Genomic DNA, 24268 nt, shown 5'->3' on the forward strand with positions numbered 1-24268 from the left:
TAAAAAATGTTTTTATTAAGTTTCATAACAGCCAATTGAATTTTTTCGATAATTTAGCAACTTTTGAAAAAATTCACTTTACATTAAAAACTAACAAATAAAATTGGCAACACATGCAAAGCATATGCAGCAATAGGAGTTGCTTAATAAGCGTTTTTTTGAAAAATTAAAAAAAAAAAATTAAATAAAATTCGAATATAAATTAAATGTGAGGCCTTCATACAAAATGTAAATTCAATTGACTCTACTCTTTACATTGAGTATTTCGAAGGATGCTTCTGGTTACGAGGAATGGAGTTAAGGAATGGACGAAAGAAATCCTTTGCTGGGGACGAGGTAAGTAGGATATACATAATGAATAATTTAATCAAAGGCCAGATGTTGAACCTTAGATTTTCAATCCACGTTTTTGAGCTTCGTTCTTGTATTTGTTGTAATAGGTCTGTTCGGGATCATATTTGGCCTGCAATACCTTCCATTCAGATTCTTTGTTTTCGATGATGTAACGCAAAACTTTGTCCGAGTTTGCTCTCTGTTTTTCACTACATTTGGCACATTCGGTTTTGAGGGCATCAGGCAGGGTCTTCTTGAGCTCACGGGCATCTGGAGTACATTTGCCAACATCAATCAAACAGTTGTAGTAGTTCTTGAAAAGACGATCCGATTTAAGGATTTCATCAACATCGACATTATCATATTTGGTGGTATATTTGTCCTCAGCCGAGACGGCAGCAATCAAGACAACGAGGGCAAAGGTGAAAAGTTTCATGGTGAAGATATCTGTAAATAAAACAAGTGTAAGTATAAAAAAAAAAACTATAAAAAAAAATTATATATTTTACATGAGTGTGTCGTGTGCTTTAGGCCACTATAATGTCCCATAATTCCATTGTTGATGGGTATTGCAAAAGTCAATTAAATACATCGATTGATACCAAAACAAGCTGCAAGGTTAACCACTGGTCGGCCTATCATCAAGATGACTTTGCCTTACAGCGGTACTTGTAACAGTCATTTTCCACCACTAGCCCTTCAATTTGAATTCATTGTATGACTATGGGTAATATCGAAAAAAAAACCTGTCATTTCATATACAATTCATTCAAGTGTGCGTAATGTTGCTCGTTCGATTGGAAGCATTTAAAATTCAACACAAAACAAAAAAAAAACTTTTTTTAAAAACTTGAAATAATTGTTGAATCACTTGGAAACGCATTTTCAAAAGTGGTCCAACCGTTTGCCGGTTGTTATTTAATATGCTTGGGGAGGTCGGTTGTTCGCAGGGGTGTCCCATGTATTTATTAGCGGTTTATTTAGGCGAACATACTTTCGGAAACTTGTTTACTGTCTATGGATACAAGTAGGCATATGCATATAATGGAGATAATAATGAAACCTCACATCATGTCCTTGTTCTTAGTTCTCAGTATCTTAGTATCTGAGTAGATTATATTAATTTGAACTTGAATAAAATTGATTATAAATTAAACTTATACTTATATACTCATACAGGTTTGGCATTTAATTTATGTGAAAAAATAAAATCCATTTTGTTGTTGTAAATAACAAACGATTTCTATTCCCAAACATATTCTTGGAACACCAGCAGTCCCAGAAGAGAATGTATCAGTAATTTAATTTAATTCGTAAAAGAAATGTTATAAATTAATTTATTGGGTTACCCAAAAAGTAGTTGCGGATTTTTTAAAAGAAAGTAAATGCATTTTTAATAAAACTTAGAATGAACTTTAATCAAATGTACTTTTTTTTACACTTTTTTTCTAAAGCAAGCTAAAAGTAACAGCTGATAACTGACAGAAGAAAGAATGCAATTACAGAGTCACAAGCTGTGAAAAATTTTGTCAACGCCGACTATATGAAAAAAAACGCAATTACTTTTTGGGCAACCCAATATCTTTACCAAAATTTTATTTGTGGAATATTTTGTGTAAATTATTTGCTTATTTATAAATAACTAGCAGAACCGCGTTCGTATCCTGGCTAGAACATCGAACATTTGAGTCCCATATAGCCATGGTCAGTTAATATGCCCATTTGGGGGTATTTGGGGGTGGACGAACTCCCATTACTTGGACCTAATGTTTTATGCCATATTTGTTATCAACTGCTTAATACTTTTCATTTGAGTAACATATTGACACGAACTTCGAATATATCTGCTTAGAGGAGTTTTTGGGTTGGGAAGCCCGCTGGGTACTTGGACACAAATTTTAATACGATACTCGTTTTCTGGACTCCAATACCTTTCATTTGATACCCTTATTGTGCCCATTGAACCACTTTCGGATATGGGTGGCGTTTTTGGAATAAGGGGGAGGGTCCGCCTCCACCCGACATCTAAAAATTATATAGCCTATGATTCCTTCCAGATAAACGTTCACAATCTGTGAAAATTGTAAGAAAATCAGTTCAGCCAAGTATCAGTTTTGAGGGGTGGCGTGACCCCCTATACTTCGATCTGATTTTGTATGCCAGAGTCGAAATCTACTCCCGAATACCTTTGATTTGAGCCCCATATTGAAATGAACGTCCAATGTGTCTGTTTGGGGGAGTTCTGGGGTTGGGGCGGCTCAATGGGTATTGAGACACGAATTTTAATACCACATTTGTATTCAACTCTCCAATACCTTTCATTTGATATCTATATTGTCCCGATCGATCAACTTTTGATTTTGGGTTGTGTTTTTGGCATAAGGGGGAGGGTCCGTCCCCCTTCCGATAACGAAAAATTATATAGTCTATATTTCCTTCCAGACCAGCCTACATAATATGCGAAAATTTCGAGGAAATCGGTTCTGCCGTTTTCCAGTCTATACGGAACAAACAAATCGAGTCCCATATATCCGTGATTGGCGAATATGCTCATTTTGGGCGTTTTTGTGGTGGTGGGGTGACCCCCTATACTTCGACATGAATTTGTTACCAGATTCGTTATTTTCTCCCGCATACTTTTCATTTGATACCCATATTGTCCTTATTGGTCCACTTTTGATTTTGGATGGTGTTTTTGGGGTAACGGTGGAGAATCCGCCTTCTTTCGTTATCATTAAACTATAAAGCCGTTTCTTATTACCTGATTATATTCGTAATTTACTCCCGAATACCTTTCATTTCATTTCCCATATTGTCATAATCGTCAAATAAACCTATTATAAGGGGTTTTGGGGCTGGGGCGGCGACCCAACTTTTATTATGAAATTCGTACTCTACTCTTGAATACCTTTCATTTGAATCCCATATTGTCCCGATCAGTCCACTTTTATTTTTGGGTAGTACTTTTGGGGTAGAGGGAAGGATCCGCCCCTTTCCGATATCAAAAAATTATATAGTCTATGTTTCCTTCCAGAGCAACCTACACAATCTGGGAAAATTTGAAGGTAATCGGTTCAGCCGTTTTTGAGTCTATACGGAACAAACAAACAAACCGACAAACAAACAAACACAAAGAAACACAAATTGAATTTTATATATAAGAGATAATATAATTTTTTTTAGGGAAAATTTTGTAATAAATAAAAAACAAATAAAGGGTGCTAAGTTCGGCCGGGCTGAATCTTGGGAACCCACTACCATGGATTCTGCTAAAAATTTATACAATTTTTGTAAAACAATAACGTCTTTCAAATGTCATTTTATGATAAAATCTTATTCCAATTTTGTGAAAATCTTATTGAATTTTTTTTTTTCGCAAATAGATCGGAAGTGCCTTCTACATAGTTTGAGCCAATTGATTTTTATACCCTCCACCATAGGAAGGGGGTATACTAATTTCGTCTTTCCGTTTGTAACACATCGAAATAAAAGTCTAAGACCCCATAAATTATAAATATTCTTGATCGTCATGACATTTTAAGCCGATCTAGCCATATCCGTCCGTCCGTCTGTCGAAAGCACGCTAACTTTCAAAGGAGTAAACTTAGCTTTGCTTGAAATTTTGCACAAATACTTTTTATTAGTGTTGGTCGGTTGGGATTGTAAATGGGCCAAATCGGTCCATGTTTAGAAAAGCTGCCATATAAACCGATCTTGGGTCTTGACTGCCTTAGCCTCTAGAGGGCACACTTCTCATACGATTTCACTGAAATTTTGCATCGCTTCCAACGACTGTGCTATGTATGGTTTACATCGGTTCATAACCTGATATAGCTGCCATATAAAACGATCTTGGGCCTTGACCTTTTCAACTTTTAGAGGACGCAATTCTTACCCGATTTGGCTGAAATTTTGCATGAGGTGTTTTATTATGACTTCCAACAACTGTGCATAGTATGTCGCAATTCAGTACATAACCTGATATAGCTGCCATATAAACCGATCTGGGATCTTGACTTCTTAAGACTCTAGAGGGCGTAATTCTCATCCGATTTGGCAGAAATTTTGTACAGCGGTTTCTCCTATGACCTTCAACATACGTTTCCAATATGGTCTGAATCGATCTATAGCTTGATACAGTTCCCATATAAACCGATCTTTCGATTTTGCATCTTGAGCACCTACAAGGCGCAATTCTTATCCAATTGGACTGAAATATTACACAATGACTTCTACAATGTTCAGCATTTAATTCATTTATGGTCCGAATCGAACTATAAGTTGATATAGCTCTAGTAACATAACAGTTCTAATTCATTATTCTTTGTTTGCCTAAAAAGAAATACCGCGCAAAGAACTCGACAAATGCTATCCATGGTGTAGGATATTTAAGATTCGGCCCGGCCGAACTTAGCACGCTCTTACTTGTTTTCACTACAAAGCCGGATCCACGTTAGAAATATACTCTAAAAGCTGTTCGAGGGGCTGGAATGAGAGTGTCTTCTCCATTTTTTCCCCTAAAAACTCGGGGCCCACGTCTTAAATCTCCACTAAGGCCTTCGAGGTTCTCTAGGCATACTCCATGCTCATCAGACTTCAAATCAATGGTAGTAGCACAAGCTTTAACAATAAAGAAGATTCTAAAAATTGTCTCGAAAAGCAATTCTAGCCAATTCTGAGGAAGGAGCATCCACGAAGTCGTTTAGTCGTGGCATTTGGAGTTACATGTCAGAAGAGCAAAGATATATGCCTGTGTCTTTCGAAAGCAACGGAAGGTGCCAGGCAAACTGCTCATATGAGCTCCTAATTATATAGCTAGTTTGGCACTTGTAAATGGAATTAATCGGGTCATAAATCAAACGATATGGTAAAATACATAATAGGGTCCCAATCGAATTGAATTAGAATTTACAGCTATCATGTAGACCAATCTTCCGATTAACTTTCTTGAGCAAACTAAGAACTTTTTCTAGCCGATTTTGGTAGTTAATATGGCGAGGTAAGTAAAAATTCTTAATATCTCAGAGTGTCACTGGGTGGGATACCAACGGAGCCCGGCTTAGGTCGAAATAAGTATTCGTCATATGCGTAAGATATTTTCCCATCCTGATCCGCAAAAAAATAGATTTATTCAGCTCATTCAAGGCAAATTTTCTAAGCCCAACTTCATTTCTATTTGGAACTATGAATTGTTTTGGTCTTTATAAAACACATGCCACAATAACCGGTCCATACTCGGATATAGCTACTATATGTGGATATAGTAACATATATTAGTTCAAAATTGTATGGAATTAAACAATAAAGAAAGTGTTAGGTATTAAAAGTCTTCGCTTAAGAGGACTTGTGCAGACCTCAGTAAGATCGATAGATTGGCCAGAGCTAAACTAGTTTTTCCAACGTCTTGATTACTACATTCTGTTTTTTGTTTTTCATATATAAAACAAAATTTAAAACTTTAATTAAAAGAAATGTTTTTTTTTTGCAAAAACATTTAATTATATATATTTTTTTAATTTTAAAATTTTTAATAGCTTATATTTTTATGTGAGTATTTCTTTGATTTAACTTGTTCCTTAACCACACTCACAACTAAGCTACTATTTTTTGTTTTGTTATCGATTACAACATCTGCAACCAATAGTTTTTTCTTCTCAAAAATAAATTTCATTAAAAAAACACCATATTGATTTTGTGTAACCATTTTTTTCGGTCATTGATTTTTTTTAACAACACTTTGCGAAATCCAAAATCAATACAGACACACGCACACACATACACACACACACACAAGACTAGGCCAAAACTTACAAGTTTTGTAACGTCTGCGGGAGTTTAAAAAATATCGGCTTCAATGGGTTTATGATTATGGATCGGCTGTTCAGTTGAATGCTGTTCACAAACGACTAACTTTAGCTTCAACTTCCAGCTAGCTTTTATATTATGTTCCACTAAGCCTAAGCCTAGTGTTACAAGCCGGCCCCAAAATGTAGTGAAGTAGCAGGTAGTAGCTTCTCGTTCGTATGTTGTTTACAGTGGCTGAAATGTTACGCATATGGAATTCAGCTAAATGGGTTGCGGCGGGAAAAAGAGCACAAAAAAAGAGAGCAAACTAAATAGAGAAGGAAGGCGGACAGGCAGACCAACCAGCATAGTCCCAAACAGCCGGTTGGTCAAGCGGTCGTCTGATATAACTATGAGCGTTAGTTCGTGTTGAATTTGTACTCTGTACACACAGAGTTAAAATCTCACCCCAGGGTGATCTCCAAGATTTACAACACTTAAGACATGTGTGAGGCCAGATAGATTAACTGACTAATACGAAATAGGGTTACCCATTTTCATGGTAAGGTCAATAGAAGCGGGGATCAAAGTTCGAGTTTTTTGAAAATGACTGATTTTGTGTATGATGGGTTTTGGAAATGTCTAGAAAATAATAGAAATAAAATAAATATAAATAATGTAATATGAAAATAAAATAATATAAAATAAAACAAAATGAAATAAAATAAAATAAAATAAAATAAAATAAAATAAAATAAAATAAAATAAAATAGAATTAATTAAAATAAAATAAAATAAAATATAACATAAATAAAATAAAATTAAATAAAATTAAATAAAATAAAATAGAATTAACTAAAATAAAATAAAATAAAACAAAATAAAATAAAATAAAACAAAATAAAATAAAATAAGAAGTCGATCTCGCGATTTGACTTCTTGAGCGCCTGAACGCCGCAATGTTTGTCGATTTGGCTGAAATTTTGCATATGGTGTTCTATTATGACCTCTAACAATTGTCCCAAATACAGTCTAAATCGGTATATAACCTGATATAGCTCCCATATAAACCGATCTCCCGATTGGACTTCTTGTGCCCTTACAAGCCACAATTTTTGTCCGATTTGGTTGAAATTGAGCATCTAATGTTTTGTTATAACTTCCAACGACTCTGGCTATTACGGTCCAAATTGCTCTACAACCTGATATAGCTCCCATATAAACCGATCTCCCGATTTGACCTCTTGAGCCCCTGGAAGCCGCAATGTTTGTCCGATTTGGCTGAAATTTTGCATGTAGTGTTCTGTTATGACCTCTAATATTTGTGCCAAATACGGTCCAAATCTGTCTATAGCCTGATATAGCTCCCATATAAGCCGATCTTCCGATTTGAGTTCTTGAGCCCTTACAAGCCGCAACTTTTGTTCGATTTGACTGAAATTTTGCATGTAGTGTTCTGTTAAGAACTCCAACAACTGTGCCAAGTACGGTCCAAATCGGTCTATAACCTGTTATAGCTCTGATATACACCGGCCTCCCGCAATTTTTGTCCAATTTGATTGAATTGAGCATCTAATGTTTTGTTATGACTTCCAACAACTCTGTCTATTACGGTCCAAATTGGTCTATAACCTGATATAGCTCTCATATAAACCGACCTCCCGATTTAACTTCTTGAGTCCTTACAAGCGGCAATTGTCGTCCGATTTGGCTGAAATTTTGCATGCGGTGTCCTGTTACGACTTCCACCAACTGTGACAAATTCGGTCCAAATCAGCTTCCATGTAAAGCGATCTCTCGATCATCCTTGTTTGGCTCCTAGAAGCTTTAATTTTAGCTTTTTGCTTTTTTTTACAGAATCCATGGTGGTGAGTTCTCAACATTCGTCCCGGCCGAACTTTTATTTGTTTGATTCGTGTTCGAAGTCTGTCCTCGCAGTTGTAGCCTACACACTTCGCGACTTCAATTTGCTGTTCCAAATAGCGAATTGTCTCTAAATGGTTGGTATAGCACTTATCTTTAGAGACAGTTAGGAGAAAACGAGTCAAAAAGTCCAAACGAGTCAAATAGTTAAAAAAGAATGAGTTACATGGGTTGCCACAGACCACCCATACTCGCTTTTCTATACAAGGGGTGGCAACCTTACAAATGGAATCATTCATTGCTACATTTACATACTCGTACATAGTCATGCATGCGTATAGACAACGAAATTCGCTTTAAGTCGCTATCGTGTATTGATAGACGTAATTCACTAATTCACGATATTCAATATTTATTTTCCAAAGAAATGGGGGATTTCTTGACGGAGGTTTGTTTCTCAGTTACAAATTTTCCACTATAGTTAGTTATAGGGTGGATGCAATAATGTTTCCATAATCACTTGTAAATTTTATTCAATGAAGTGTAAATGTGAAAATAATTCCATATTTACAAAGCCTTAGGAGATCAGAGATCACACACATATACACACACACACCATCATACACATAAACGCAATTTCAAATTAATTATCAACATCCTATTTGTTTTAGAAAAAAAAAAAAACAAAAACAAGCAAATAAAAAAATGTGTGCAAATATTTATCTCACCGAGATTAGATGTGCGGATGTGCTTACAGAAATACACAAACACACTAACGTTAGTACGTAGGTATGTATATACATACATATGTAATTTGATATAAATTATATGAAACATTGTTTAGTCTTAATGTAATGAATGCATTAATCACGGCTCGCTCATTGGTGTTGTATTTGTGGTTATTGTTGCCGATTAGTTTCCAATTCTGTTTGATTTGGTAACAGCTTTGCAAGTGTGACATTTGAGGTGAAGGATTATTGGCGCATGGGGTTTTTATTCAATGATGACTTGGCTAATAAAGACAACAAATGTTTTGAGGCATTTGAATGGATGCCAATTTAAAGTAGTTCGTCAAGAAACCGTTACAAGACTGAAGTTCAAATTAGGCAATTTTATGATCGTGATTTTTTGAGGTTTTTTTTTTTATCAAAGTGCCTCAAGTAGATAACTAAAAGAAATAATTTAAATTTATATTAACACATTTCAATCGAAAATCAAGTGTGCTACTTGTTTTCTCATATTTTTAATTTATTTTGGTTTAAATAAGCCGCCTTAGAGGCACAATTATAAAAGTGGGTTTTGAGACTCATGTGGGACAACTGCTGAATGTATCAAAACAACCTAAGGCATATTGTAACTTCCGAAAGAGGGGTTAGACTTTTTTATTCATAGCTCCTTATAAGTGATGAAGAATCGTAGAAGAGGTAGTATGCAATCGGCCTAACATCGGTTAAATTTGTTGCCTTATTTGTGCATTAAAAGCCATTAATAAATGACACAGATTATCTTCTAACTCAAGTCTCCTTCCACAGACTGGAAAACGGTTGAATCGTTTTTTTTTATATTTGCTCTAGCTGAACCGGGCCCACTCCGCTGCGCCTTTTTTCACTTTATATGGAACAATATTTTCCTTTGGATATTTATTTTCGACAATTAAAGAGCTTTTAGTGAAATACCATGCTACGAAATTAGTATTTGTATGTCTATCGCTTGGCTAACAGTTAAACAATTTAAATGCCTTTATCTGAGTCCCTTTACTGATTTGGGGTCATTTGAGTTTGGATGTTAGATGTACTCGATTCTTAAGAGACTTAATTTGAGCCCGATATTCTCATGGGAATTACGGGAGTAAGAAGGCTCCCACGGAGGCGGTTGGTGGGTTTAAGGGGTGGTGTGGACCCCCAGTAACGTGGTCCCGCAAGTGGGTATGAATTTCGTCATCTACTTCCCAAATATCTTTCATTTGAGTCCCGTATTGCCTTGACCCGTAAATATTTATGTCCGATTAATGGGTGTTTTTACGGAGTGAGTTGATCCCCAGACACTTGGCCTTGAAAATATCCGCATCGTAAACAGCACCCACCAAGGCATCCGTCACCTTCTTCATCTCCCCTACCGTGACGCCTTGCTTCCCCAACGGTGCAAATACCCGCCTGCGATCCCTACTCACCTGCTGCTCCGCCTTCCTCGGAGTCGATGGACCCCTACTTTCACTGGCAACACCAGCACCGCCATCAACCACCGTCGCACTGGCACTACCGTCCAGCGCCATCAACCCCACCAGCTGTCCTCCGACTACCAGATGGCAATTCACCACCTGCCACCACCATTCCCCCCCTTTGCCAACCGCCACACCAGACGAACCCAGTTTCAGGCGCTTCCCATCCTCGCCTCCATTGCCACTGGACAACAAGTCCACTGACTCCTTCCTCATCATTCCTCCAGCACGAGCCACCGACGAATCGGTGCTAATGCCACCATCCGAGGTCCCCCCACCTCCACCCCACAATAGCAAATCATCCTATCCAAAGCTCCTTCGTCTAACCTGTCTCACTTTGGTCACAACAACCGATCCCAAAAATAAAACTCCAAAAAAAAATATCACTTCTCACCTTCACAAATTTTCACTTTAACTTTCTATCACGCACTCTACTCACAATATATCTAGTCGCTATGACTAGATCGCTTTTTAAAGCGATGTGGATGGTTCAACGGTAGAAACTAGAAGGCATCTTCCTTCTTCTGTTCCTGTGATATCACAATGGACGAAAACGCCTAAGTGAGTCTGATGGCAGACTGTCACTTAACCCTAACCTTACCCTTTATACAAGGATATTAAAGTCCTCTCTAAGTGCATCTAGGACGTCAGACCATCTGAGGCAATTGAATGTGTTCTTCACATTCAGTGTGGCCCAGAGGTCAAACTCACTTATACCACACATATCCCTATAGTTTCTATAGTTATCGGTTTATTATAGTTATCGATTATCGTTTAAAATGATAACTATTGTTTTTTATTCTCTTGAGAGTATAAAACGTTTCCTACATCTTTCCTCTCTTTAATTAATTTTTTTAACTGACAGTGTGATTAAATTAAAACTCATATTTATGAAAACTATAAAATATAGTTTATTTAACAAATCAAACAAAAACTACATAACATTTCGAGCTTAAGTAATTGAATTAATTACCTATAACTCTATGGGATTATACGTATGATTATAGTACAAATACTAATTGTGGTACTCTTTGGAAACTTAGTAACTTTTTATACATAAATGTAGTGTCTATAGCCTTCATTAAATTCATTAGTTGAGTATTTGAGATGATCATTGTTGCTCTTGAGGTTTTAAAGAAGTTGATGTTGGGTGGTTAATTTACAATTTTACTCCATGTTTTTCGGCCTCATCCTTGTATTTGTTGTAGTAGACCTTCTCGGGATCGTATTTAGCCTGCAAGGTCTTCCACTCCTCGGGCTTGTTTTCAATGACATAGCGGGCCACCTTTTCGGCATTGGCCTTTTGCTTTTCATTGCATTTGCTGCATTCGGTTTGCAGGGCATCGGGTAGGGTATTCTTCAGTTCACGAGCATCGGGTGTGCAGCTGCCTTTGTCAATGAGACAGTTGTAGTAGTTCTTGAAGAGACGCTCTGACTTTAAGATTTCATCAACATCGACATTGTCATACTTCGTGGTATATTTCTCATCGGCGGCAACGGCAATGACCATGAAGGCAGCAATAACAGCAACAAATAGTCTCATTTTGGTTATGTGATGGGTGCGAGTATGTGACTGTGTGAAAAAAACACAAGAAGAAGAAGAAGAAACATGTTAATTAAATGACGTTAGTTGGTGGGGGGTTTTTTGAAAAAAAAAAAAAACTTTTTGTAAACAAATAAATGAATATAAATAGAAAGAATAAATTTGGTTGTTTTGCTTGAAGACCGTTCGACCCCCAAATAATGTTAATGAAAGTAACAAATAGTGCTAGGATCATAAAATTATAAATTTTTGGATTATTGCTTAGTATAGCACATGGGTTACGGATGGAACAACATTTTAAAAGTCTAAATGGGGCGCATAAAATTGCATTTTTTTAATAAACGGGGCTTTTTATACCCTCCACCATAGGAAGGGGGTATACTAATTTCGTCATTCTGGTTGTAAAACCTCGAAATATGCGTCTGAGACCCCATAAAGTACATATATTCTTGATCGTCTTATCATTTTAAGTCGATCTAGCCATGTCCTACCGTCTGTCTGTCGAAAGCACGCTAACTTTCGAAGGAGTAAAGCTAGCCGCGTGAAATTTCAAACAAATACTTTTTATTAGTGTAGGTCGGTTGGGATTGTAAATGGGCCAAATCGGTCCAGGTTTTGATATAGCTGCCACATAAACCTATCTTGGGTCTTGACTTCTTGAGCCTCTAGGAGGAGCAATTCTCATCCGATTTGGCTGACAATTTTTATGTGGTATTTTTGTAAAGGGTGATTTTTTTGAGGTTAGGATTTTCATGCATTAGTATTTGACAGATCACGTGGGATTTCAGACATGGTGTCAAAGAGAAAGATGCTCAGTATGCTTTGACATTTTATCATGAATAGACTTACTAACGAGCAACGCTTGCAAATCATTGAATTTTATTACCAAAATCAGTGTTCGGTTCGAAATTTTGACAAATTTTGTTCAGCGATGAGGCTCATTTCTGGTTGAATGGCTACGTAAATAAGCAAAATTGCCGCATTTGGAGTGAAGAGCAACCAGAAGCCGTTCAAGAACTGCCCATGCATCCCGAAAAATGCACTGTTTGGTGTGGTTTGTACGCTGGTGGAATCATTGGACCGTATTTTTTCAAAGATACTGTTGGACGCAACGTTACGGTGAATGAACACATTTCGAACCGAACACTGATTTTGGTAATAAAATTCAATGATTTGCAAGCGTTGCTCGTTAGTAAGTCTATTCATGATGAAATGTCAAAGCATACTGAGCATCTTTCTCTTTGACACCATGTCTGAAATCCCACGTGATCTGTCAAATACTAATGCATGAAAATCCTAACCTCAAAAAAATCACCCTTTATCACTTCCAACAACTGAGCTAAGTATGGTTCAAATCGATCCATGTTTTGATATAGCTGTCATATAAACCGATCTGGGATCTTGACTTCTTGAGCCAATAGAGCTCGCAATTCTCATCCGATTTGGCTGAAATTTAGCATGAGGTGTTTTTTACGACTTCCAATAACTATTTTAAGTATGGCGCAAATCGGTACATAACCTGATATAGCTGCCATAAAAACGGATCTGGGATCTTAACTTCTTGAGCCTCTAGAGGGCGCAATTCTCATCCGATTTGTCAGAAGTTTTGTACAACGGCTCCTCTCATGACCTTCAACATACGTGTCTAATATGGTCTGAATCGATCAATGGCTTGATACAGCTCTCATATAAACCTATCTCCTGATTTTGCTTCTTAAGCCCCTACAAGGCGCAATTCTTATCCGAATGAACTGAAATATTTCACAATGACTTCTACAACGTTGAGCATTCATTTACGGTCCGAATCGGACTATAACTTGATATAGATCCAAAGCATGCTTGTTGTTTGCCTAAAAAAAAATACCGCCCATAGAACTCGACAAATGTGATCCATGGTGGTGGATATATAAGATTCGGCCTGGCCGAACTTAGCATGCTCTTACTTGGTTATAACTTTCATTTTCAATGGCCACACTATTTCAAAGAGATTGAAAGTAGCGTGACTACTCAGGTTCGTGGGTTAGGCAACCCTCGAAATGCATATACTATCGACTGACCAAAACAAAATGGGTCTCAAGTGTAAATTCCCTTTCCTTCTTAACCCTGTACCACAGTGGTGGTGTAGGATATAAAAAGTTTTGTCAAAATTTTTTACATTTAAACAATTTTGGCAAATGTTTTTCTAAAAAACAAAAAATGCCAAAATTTTGTATGGAGATCGGATTTTGATCAAATTATCTAAAATTTAAAAAAAATATCGAGATGTATTGGGTTGCCCAAAAAGTAATTGCGGATTTTTTAAAAGAAAGTAAATGCATTTTTTATTAATCTTAGAATGAACTTTAATCGAATATACTTTTGTTACACTTTTTTTCTAAAGCAAGCTAAAAGTAACAGCTGATAACTGACAGAAGAAAGAATGCAATTACAGAGTCACAAGCTCTGAAAAAATTTGTCAACGCCGACTATATGAAAAATCCGCAATTACTTTTTGGGCAACCCAATATTTTGATGCTAGCAATATTTCTGTAAAATAAAATTTATAATTACATTTTATCTTAAGCTCTTTAGACCTAAGTTCCGTAAATAAAAATTTCCACTTTATTTCATTTGTCCCAACATTTCGTCAACATTTTTGTTGACATCTTCAGGGGATGTCGTTAAATAGACGTATCCCCTGAAGATGTCAACAAAAATTGACGAAATGTCGAGACAAATGAAAAAAAAGGAATTTTTATGAAATGAAATGTAAAGGAATTTTTATTTACGGATCTTAGGGCTAAAGAGCTTAAGATAAAATTTAATAAAATCGAATTGGACCAAGAAAATCTGAATAAAATATTTATTATTATTATTTCTTAATCTTTTTTTTAAATATTTTTAAGAAATGCAATGTTGTCATAACTTCTATAAACAAATTTTAACACAATTTTGCCAAAAATATCTATAAAAATATAATTATGACACAATTTTTTATGGAAATAGAATTTTTCTCAAATATTTGTTTAATTTAAGAAAAAACAATTTTAGGGCCTTAAAACCAATCAAAACCGGTAAGGAAAGGCAAAAGTCGGGCGGAGCTGATTATATAATACCCTGCACCACCTGGTGTACGTAGTACTTTTTATATATAGAACTTATCTCGAAATCTAGTCAGACTTTAATTTGGATACCTATTGAAATATCAAATAGAACCTTGTAAGATTTTCTTACAATAAGACAAAAAATTGGATTTCTACATCCTTAAAAGGCCATATCGCATTAAAGATTATATGGGAGTTATATCTAAACCTGTGCCAATTTTGATGACACATACTGGGACGTCATCTCACCAAAATTGTGGTTCTTATTGCCTTTTAAGTCCATATCGGAAGATATATATATATATATATACATTGGAGCTATGTCTAAATAAGGACCGATTTTAATGAAATTTTGCGCACGCATTGGAATTTCGAATAAAACGTCTTATGCTAAATCACACGAAAATTGTGGTTTCTGGAGGCTAAAGTCTGTTTCGGATGAAAGATATATCGGGGACCTACATCTAAATCTAAACCAAATTTTATAAAATTTTGCACACGTATTAAGACGTCAAATAAAACACCTCGTACAACATCATGTTAAGATCGGACTAAAATAGTGACTTCCACAGCCTTAAAAGACCATATCGGACAAAAGATTTTTATGGCAGCTATGTCTTAATCTAGACCTTGCACTTGCATTGGGACTTTTAATAAAACAACTAACGTAAAATTTTGCAGAAATCGAGCCAAAATAGTGCATACTACAGCCTTTAAAGTTCAAATCGGTTGACAGATATATATGGGAGGTATATCTAAATCTGAACCGATTTTTATGAAATTTCGCACACATATGAAGACGTCAAATAAAGCATCCCTTGCCAAATTTGGTAAAAATCGGACCAAAATTGTGGCTGCCATATCGGATTAAATATATATATGGGTACTATATCTAAATTTGCACCGATTTTTATAAAATTTTGCAGTCATATTGAAACTTTAAAGAAAACACTTCGTGCAAAATTTTGTAAAGATCCGACCAAAGTTGTGGCTGCTATAGTTATAAAATTCCATATCGGATGAAAGTTATATAGGGGAACCATATCTAAACCTGGGCCGATTTTGATGAAATTTTTCACACATATGAGGACGTTGGCTGAAACACCTCATGCCATATTTTGTAAAGATCGGAGCAAAATTGTGGCTTCTACAGCCTTAAAGGCCATATCGGATGAAAGACATATATATGGGAGCTATATCTAAATCTGAACCGATTTTGATAAAATTTTGCACACATATGCAGACGTCAAATAGAGCACCTCATGCCAAATTTTGTAAAGATGGGACGAAAATTGTGGTTTCTACAGCCCTTAAAGGCCATGTCGGATAAAAGATATATATGGAAGCTATATCTAAATCTGAACCGATTTTCTTCAAAATCAATAGCGTACGTCCTTAAGCCAAAAAAGAGACCTATGCAAAATTTCATGACAATCGGACAATAAATGCAACCTGTAACTTGATCACAGGAATACATGGACAGACAGACTGACATAAACATAGCTAAATCAAATCAGGAAGTGATTCTAAGCCGATCGGTATACTTATCAATGGGTCTAGCTCTTCTCTTTCTTAGCGTTGCAAACAAATGCACAAACTTATATGCACGTAATTCGCATTTAGCACTGAAGAGCAAATTGAAGAAATTTTTTGATTTTTTCTTTCCTACATAGAAGGATTTTTTCTAACTTTCTAGTGGGGTTTCGAGAAAAAATTTAAAATATTTTACTATTTATTATTATCAACAATCATTAATGTTTTTGACTGCAACACAAAAGCTTCCACATCAATAAATTGGCTTGTAGCACAGGTTTTTGTTTTTTGTCTTATAATTTTTATTGGTTTTTAGGTCAAGTTTAATACACCAATATTTTATTGTCCACAGACAATATGCGATACGAAATTGTTCACAAACATTTCAAATTCTCTAAACACGTAACTAACAAACACCCTCTTAACCAAAAATGTTTGGCAGGAAATCGATTTATTGTTTACAGGTTCAAAAATATTTGAACAAAGAAAAAAATCTACAACTTTATTTAAATGTCCATCATTTAGTTTGGACGAAATGTGTATGCCAGGATTTTTGTATATTTTTGAATTTTTTCAAACACTTGCTCACTTCTGAGAGCTTAACCAAAAATCACAAAAAAAACTCACTTTAAAAGCCACACAAAACTGATACGATTTCACAATGTTCAGCTGATAACTGAAGACAAACGATAACTGTGATTATAGTTAAAATTCTACCCAGCTTTTATATTATATTGATGTCCAAGCCCAGTAAGGCATTAGCCATTGGCATTAGCTGCAAGCCACAATCATCATTCATTTATCATCCGCACCTATTCGTACACACCGGAAAGTAGCAACAACAATAACCCCAAATAGCCCCCAAAGATATTCCACCAGCACCATTGGTGGCGTTAGCGCTAAACGCTAAACAAATTTTCGGTTTTCAATTCTATGGTCATTGTAAACCAAGCGATCTAATAACGAAACTGCAATTAAGAGCCGCTCATTCGTAACAGAGACTCACGCCATGAACTATGGCTATGGGGTCTCAACTTAAAGAAAACTTTTTTTTTATTAATTATAAGAATTATCCATTTTTGTCTGTGCTTGTTTCAGTAATTCAACTTAATATCCTTTTATTTTTGGTAATAAATTGAACGAAAAAAAATTAAACAATTTTTAGAAAAACGAATTTCGATGTCTTTTTTTTGTAGAAGGTTATTGGTGTACTTTTAAATTGAGTTTACAAGAATAAAAAAAAAATACAAGAAAATTTTGAAAAAAATTAAATAATTTTTAGAAAAAAAATTTCAATGAGGTTTTTGTAGAAGGTTATTGATATACTTTTGAGTTTACAAGAAAATTTTGAAAAAATGTGTAGAAATAAAATTTTCAAATATTTGAAAATTATAACTCAGCTTTAGGTTAGGTTAGGTAAGAGTGGCAATCCTTTACAGACTCACGTAGACAATTTTAAGTTTATTGTGATACCACAGTAGCGGCAGACCAAGGCTTCTGACGGGAATCGAACCCACAACCCCGGCACTGGTAATCCAAGCACGCTACCAACTCGGCTACCGGGGTGCCCCACCCAGCTTTAAATTGTATAAAAAGTTAGTTGTGTTTTTAAGTGTTGTATAAAATTGTTTTGTTTTCTTAAAAAAGTTTGTAAAAAAATTATTCAAATTAAGGAAAAATTTGGTTTTTAATTTTTCTAAGAAATAACGTTTTTCCAAGAAATAGCGTCCCATAGAGGTTGGTGTGTGTTGCTATCTTTGGCTTTCCTTTTCCATTTGCATCTCCGATCACTGAGCTCGTCTCGAAAGAGAAATAAACAAAAATTTAAAAAAAAAATATTATAAGAGGCTAAGTCGTTTTGTCCCCAATTGGGGAGTCAGATTTGTATATTTCACTGCCAAATACCTATTAAGTCCTGTTTGGGGGGTATTCTGGGGATATGATGGCCCCCACGAAAATTGTGACCGAAAGTGCATATCTACTGGTACTCTACACCGGTCCTAGGGGTCCGACCTTCTTTATATATAAACAAATGTATTACCCCTGTTTCATCGCAAGACCATGCTTCATCAATTGTGAAAGTTTAAAGAAAATCGGTTCAGCTGTGTTTTGAGTCTATAAGGAATACACAAATAAACAAACATACTTTCACCACATTTCTTTACCCTACACCACCACTGTAGTACATGGTATTATAAGTTTGTGCATTGGTTTGCATCCCTAAGAAGGAGAAGCGCTAGACCTTGATAAGTATACCGATGGACTCAGAATCACTTTCTGAGTCGATTTAGTCATGTCCGTCCGTCCGTCTGCCCGTCTGTGAGTCCATGTATTCTTGTAATCAAAGTGCAGGTCGTATTTGTTGTCCAATCATCACGAAATTTAGCATATATCACTTTTGTGGCCCAAGGACGAACGCTATTGATTTTGCTAAAAATCGGTTCAGATTTAGATATAGCTCCCATATATATGTATCGCCCGATTTGCACTTAAATGTCCGTAGTAGCAACAATCTTCAACCGATCTGCAGAAAATTTGGCACGAACTGTTTTGTTACTAATATCCGTAAAATTTCTTTAAAACCAGTTCAGATTTAGATATAGCTCCCATATATATGTATCACTCGATTTGCACTTAAATAGCCGTAGTAGCTACAATTTTCAACCGATCTGCAAAAATTTGGCACAGATTGCTTCCTGGCCTATCTTAATATATCTGTGAGATTTCTCCAAAATCGGTTCAGCTTTGGATATAGCTCCAATATATATATATATATATATATATATATATATATATATATATATATATATATATATATATATATATATATATATATAGCCCGATTTACACTTATAAGGCTGTTATAAACACAATTTGTAACCAATTTGCACAAAATTTTACCTTACTGGTTGCACTTACTTGCCTTTTAAGTATAGTTGCAAGAACAAGAAAACATTAAATAATAACACCTTGGTTGAAATATTTTTCTTAATAATTGTTGATTTCAGCTTTATTGTTAATCAACTTTAGCCAATTTGGCTTTTATTACTAAATGAAACACTGAGCAAAACCTTTAATCAAAAGGATAAGGATAACCGATAACTCCACAATCAATTGTTGTAACTGTTAAGCTTCTCTCTATCAAACAACTTATCGACCTGCCAGTGTTTATGCGAATGATTCATCTAATCGTCTAATGGTCTTACAGATGTAATCGACGCCATATCGATTCTAGGCTTAATTGTAATTCAAAAAAAAATTCTCTCTCTCTCCTCTCAGCGCCAGCCAATGACAATTATTCACAAGTGAAGAATAGTTATTGTTGTTAGTTATCGACCTCTGCTATAGGTAGCTAGCTAGGTAACTATGTGTGTATATGTATTTGCAGATAGTTGGCGTTGTTTGTGGCTAATGGATAATTGTCGACAACTTGCAATCATCACTCAATGCATTTAAGAATTGCAATTGCAATTACAATTCGTATTGGAATTGAATATAAAAGCTGCCAAGAATTTGAACTAAATTAGTCGATTGTTTACAGCGATCAACAGCTAACAACAGCATACTTGTATTATCGTCGTAATCTTTTTATTATTCTTTTGTGATATCAAAGTGAGTGAGTTGAAAGGTGTAGTTAGTAGTTACAAAGTAAAAATAAAAGGATAAACAATAAAAAATATTAAAAAAGTAAAAAATATTAAATCATATTAAGAAAAATTTGTTTTAAAGTTGCAAATATTTGTAAAAGAATATAACACATATAATATTTAAAAATTAAAAACATAATTGCAATTGAATTAATAAACAATAAGTAAATGAAGAAAAACTAAACAAATTTAACGAACAAAAGTTAATTTCCAAATTTTTGCGCTTATGAAGTGTATATAAAATTTGTAAAAATAAAAATTTCCTTTTCTATGTTGTAATTAAAAAAAATCAAATGTTTAATCAACTAAATTAGTCTAAAACGGTCAAACAGTTCGTGCAAAATATGGTTATAAAAATATATTCCTGTAAAATTGTGTCATTAACAGAGGAAATTTATTCTACTATCCTTTATCAAAGTTGAAAAGTGATTATTTAACACAAATTTATTTAAAATTAAAAAGTTCTTGATGAATTTACACATCACCACAGGTGCTTGATGTGTACAACCCCGTTAACACTGCTCATTAAATCCGGATTTGAGGCTCTCGTCAGCTGATTTTATAAAGGGAAAACAGATGATCGAGCTATTAAACCCAGATTTAAAGAGCAGTGTAAAAGGGGTTTAAGCATTATCAGTCTTCGGTTGGGTTTTTTAGTTGAAGTAGAGGTCCCCAGTTCTTTGTTCCATATTTGGATATTAAACTCGTACTTTACTCACTTAGACCCATTGGCGACCTCTAGACACTTGATCCCAAACAATAAGTTCAGATTTATACTCCATATTCATGAAGACCTCTATTATACCGATCTATCTACGTGTCTCTTTGAGATGGGGTGCCCCATCTAATACTTGGTCCAAAATAATAATATGAGGTTTGTGCTTAAAGACCTTTAATAAGAGTTACTTATTGTCACGATTCGCCTACAAGTCAATTTGATTGACTCTACACCAATTTTTTTATCACATTCCTACTCTACTTACAAATACCATTCAATTGATATCCCTATTGTCGCAATCGGTAAATATGTCCGTTTGAGTGGGGCGTTCCCCAGGTTGCTTGACCCCAAATTATTCCAACAAATTTGTATTTTTGGATTACCATAAGATTGTAAAATTTCGCTTAAATCGGTAGACCTATCTCGGTCGGAAAAAGTAATCGTGAGAAATATGGATTATCGTCGCAAAAGGCGAACAGATATCAACCTTAAAGAAGAAAATATGTCTATATCTATAGGAAAGTACATGTACATATTAAAACAAGTAAAAGCGTGCTAAGTTCGGCCGGGCCGAATCTTTTATACCCTCCACCATGGATCGCATTTGTCAAGTTCTTTAAATGGCAGGTATTTAGACCATACTTAAAACAGTTCTTGAAAGTCATACCAAAACGACATATGCAAAATTTCAACCATATTGGATAAGAATTTCGTCCTCTAGAAGCCCAAGAAGTCTAATCGGAAGATCGGTATATATGGCGGATATATTAGGTAATGGACTGATTAAGACCATACCTAACACAGTTGTTGGAAAATAAAAATAAAATCATGCAAAATTTCAGCAAGTCGGGTAAGAATTGCGCCCCCTAAAGGCTCAAGAAGTCTATTCGGGTGATCGGTTTATATGGGGGCTAAATCAGGTTATGGACTGATATAGACTATACTGGCACAAATGTTGGAAGGTATGCTAGAACACTTTATGCAAAATTTCAGCCAAATCAGATAAGAATTGCGCCCTCTGGAAGCTCTAGAAGTCAAGACCCAAAGTCGGTTTATATGGCAGCTATATCAGGTTTTGAAACGATTTAGACCATACATGACACAATTGTCGGATGTGATACCAAAACACCACGTGCAAAATTTCAGCCAAATCGGATAAGAGTTGCACCCTCAAGACCCAAGATCGGTTTATATGGCAACTATATCAAAAAATGGACCGATTTGGCCCATTTACAAGCCCAACCGACCTACACTAACAAGAAGTATTTGTGCAAATTTACAAGCGCCTAGCCTTACTCCTTCGAAAGTTAGCGTGCTTTTGACAGACGGACGGACATGGCTAGATCGACTTAAAATGTCGATCGATCAAGAATATATATACTTTATGGGTTCTTAAATGCATATTTCGAGTTGTTACAAACGGAATGACGAAATTAGTATACCCCCCATCCTATAGTGGAGGGTATAAAAATATATATTTTTGGTTAGGTTTCCTATTTTTTAAAGCAAAAAGAAACAAATATCAGAGTTTTTTTATTCGAGTGGCAATTTATTTTCTAAACTCACTTGGACAACTTTAGTTCATTGTGATATCACAATAGCGACAGAGCACGTATCCGGTGAGAATCGAAGCCACGACCCCCGCACTAGCAATAAGAGCACGTTATCAACTCAGCTACCGGGGCGACCAAGAAATATCGTTACTCGATGTAAAACAAAAATTGCTTTCATACGAATACAGGGCTGCCATATTATTCTCCTAATTTTAATTTAGGTGCTATCAAAGTCATGTGTTGCCACTTTCTGCTACTGGGGCGACCAAGAAATACCGTTAATTTATGTAAGAAAATTAGCTTCCATATGATTACAGGGTTACCATATTATTCTGCTAATATGTATTAGGGCACTATTACACGTCATGTGCTGTCACTTTCTGTATCCACATGACTTTCTTTATGTACGTCAAATACGATTACTACGCCCTCTAATCGGCATGTATTCTCATATGTGTTGTACTTTTTTCTACAGACAGCTATATGTATAAGAGCTCGCTTTAATCGAACGAATTGCTTATTTACTCCAAAAACTATTTCATATTAAATGTTTCGTACTTATTACACCATGTGTACAACTCTCAGAATTGCCACATTTGAAAATGCATATGAGAATACATATTGTCGAATACCGTCTCTAGTAGCGTAAAGGCCAAACATTATACATAGAAAAAAAATGTTCAGATTTAAATCAACAATCGAGCTTTTTAAAAAAAATCTCATATCAACTCTCAATATTTTATAGCATTGTATTGTACATTATTTCTTTATTCTTTTCGTAATTACCTCTAACCCAATTTCCCTCCATTGTCTTTTTACCTTTGCAGTCGTACATGATGATGAAATCCATCGCCTTTGTTGTCGTTGTTGCTGCTTGCCTGGCCTTTGCCATTGCTGATGATACCAAATACACCACCAAATATGATAATGTTGATATCGATGAAATTCTCAAATCCGAACGTCTATTCAAGAACTATTACAACTGTTTGGTGGATCAGGGCAAATGCACTCCCGATGGTCGTGAGCTGAAGACAATTTTACCTGATGCTCTTAAAACTGAATGCAGCAAATGTAATGAGAACCAAAAGAAAGGTGCCGAAAAGGTTATTCGTTATATAATTGATAACAAACCTGAAGAATGGAAGACCTTGCAGGCTAAATTCGATCCCGATCAGGTGTACTACAACAAATACAAGGCTGAAGCTGAGAAGCGTGGCATTAAAGTTTAAATGACTTGATATGACCATGACAGATGTTTGAAGCCAATTACAGAACAAATACTACGAGAAGTGTAATGTAAAAGTTTTATTGAAAAGAAAAATGTGTACCATGTTCGCCTGGGGGATTAAAAAAAGTATTATTAGGAAAAGTTAACATTTTGTTATAAGTTGAATTTTTTATTTATGTTTTTAAAAATCTGTTGGCTGTAATAAAAAATCATAATTATTAAAATAAATGTAAGTGTTTTTTTATTTAAGAGTCGACTCCTGACGATATGGCTGACAAAGTCCTCAAGGGTGTTTATCATCAAGTGCTTCGCTACACTCAAAAAAAGTATTTCATTAAATGATATCGATAAATGAGAACGCTACAATACGCACACATTTAAAGGGCAAAAAATCGTGGCTTGGTTGATATATTAACCTTATTTGTCACAAAACGTGTTCTTCAATATCTGTCAATTAATGATTACACATTTCTTTGTAAACGGTAATCGATAGACATCATTCATCGAAAAAAAATTAAAAGATTTTGATTTTTCAGCCATGACTGATGGTCATGTGTACATGTGACGAATACACCTTTGTTTTCACCAATACTATTACAATGACCATACATCAGATGTGCCATGTAAACTCAGCATTAAGAAAATGTGTCTAATTGATTTATCGTCTCATACTCAGAAGGCATGATTATGCCATTGCACACTTAACTTATAATGAACTGAATAGGTTGAAGCATGCTAAGTAGCCGCGATTTTCATAGTTTTAAG

The 24268-nt window shown here is 35.3% G+C and overlaps 3 protein-coding genes across 6 annotated transcripts; 1 reads left to right on the top strand and 2 right to left on the bottom strand.

Moving 5' to 3' along the window:
* Positions 1-6269, bottom strand: LOC106085410 (ejaculatory bulb-specific protein 3-like). The gene is given in 2 exon segments (NM_001311218.1): positions 1-780; positions 6145-6269. A coding segment is annotated over 1 exon segment (381 nt). The 5' UTR covers positions 770-780; positions 6145-6269; the 3' UTR covers positions 1-388.
* A 4816-nt stretch (positions 6270-11085) lies between these two features.
* Positions 11086-19523, bottom strand: LOC106085409 (ejaculatory bulb-specific protein 3-like). Of its 3 annotated transcripts, none has more exons than XM_013249642.2 (2): positions 19281-19523; positions 11086-11771 (listed from the first exon to the last, which is right to left on the bottom strand). In XM_013249642.2, exon 2 carries the CDS (start codon positions 11739-11741, stop codon positions 11358-11360), a length of 384 nt encoding a protein of 127 aa, XP_013105096.1. In that variant the 5' UTR covers positions 11742-11771; positions 19281-19523; the 3' UTR covers positions 11086-11357. The 3 variants fall into 3 exon arrangements, with proteins under 3 accessions (XP_013105096.1, XP_013105095.1, XP_059224676.1); XM_013249641.2 differs by having other exon boundaries at positions 19277-19523; XM_059368693.1 differs by lacking the exon at positions 19281-19523 and adding an exon at positions 16985-17081.
* A 333-nt stretch (positions 19524-19856) lies between these two features.
* On the top strand, positions 19857-23731 carry LOC106085417 (ejaculatory bulb-specific protein 3-like). 2 transcript variants are annotated; one of them, XM_013249653.2, is made up of 2 exons: positions 19857-19969; positions 23103-23731. In XM_013249653.2, the coding sequence occupies exon 2, from the start codon at positions 23109-23111 to the stop codon at positions 23502-23504; it is 396 nt and encodes a 131-aa protein (XP_013105107.1). In that variant the 5' UTR covers positions 19857-19969; positions 23103-23108; the 3' UTR covers positions 23505-23731. The 2 variants fall into 2 exon arrangements, with proteins under 2 accessions (XP_013105107.1, XP_059224675.1); XM_059368692.1 differs by having other exon boundaries at positions 19885-19973.
* The last annotated feature ends 537 nt before the right edge of the window (positions 23732-24268 follow it).

Source organism: Stomoxys calcitrans, chromosome 5, assembly GCF_963082655.1.
Source record: "Stomoxys calcitrans chromosome 5, idStoCalc2.1, whole genome shotgun sequence".
Lineage (NCBI taxonomy): Eukaryota > Metazoa > Arthropoda > Insecta > Diptera > Muscidae > Stomoxys > Stomoxys calcitrans.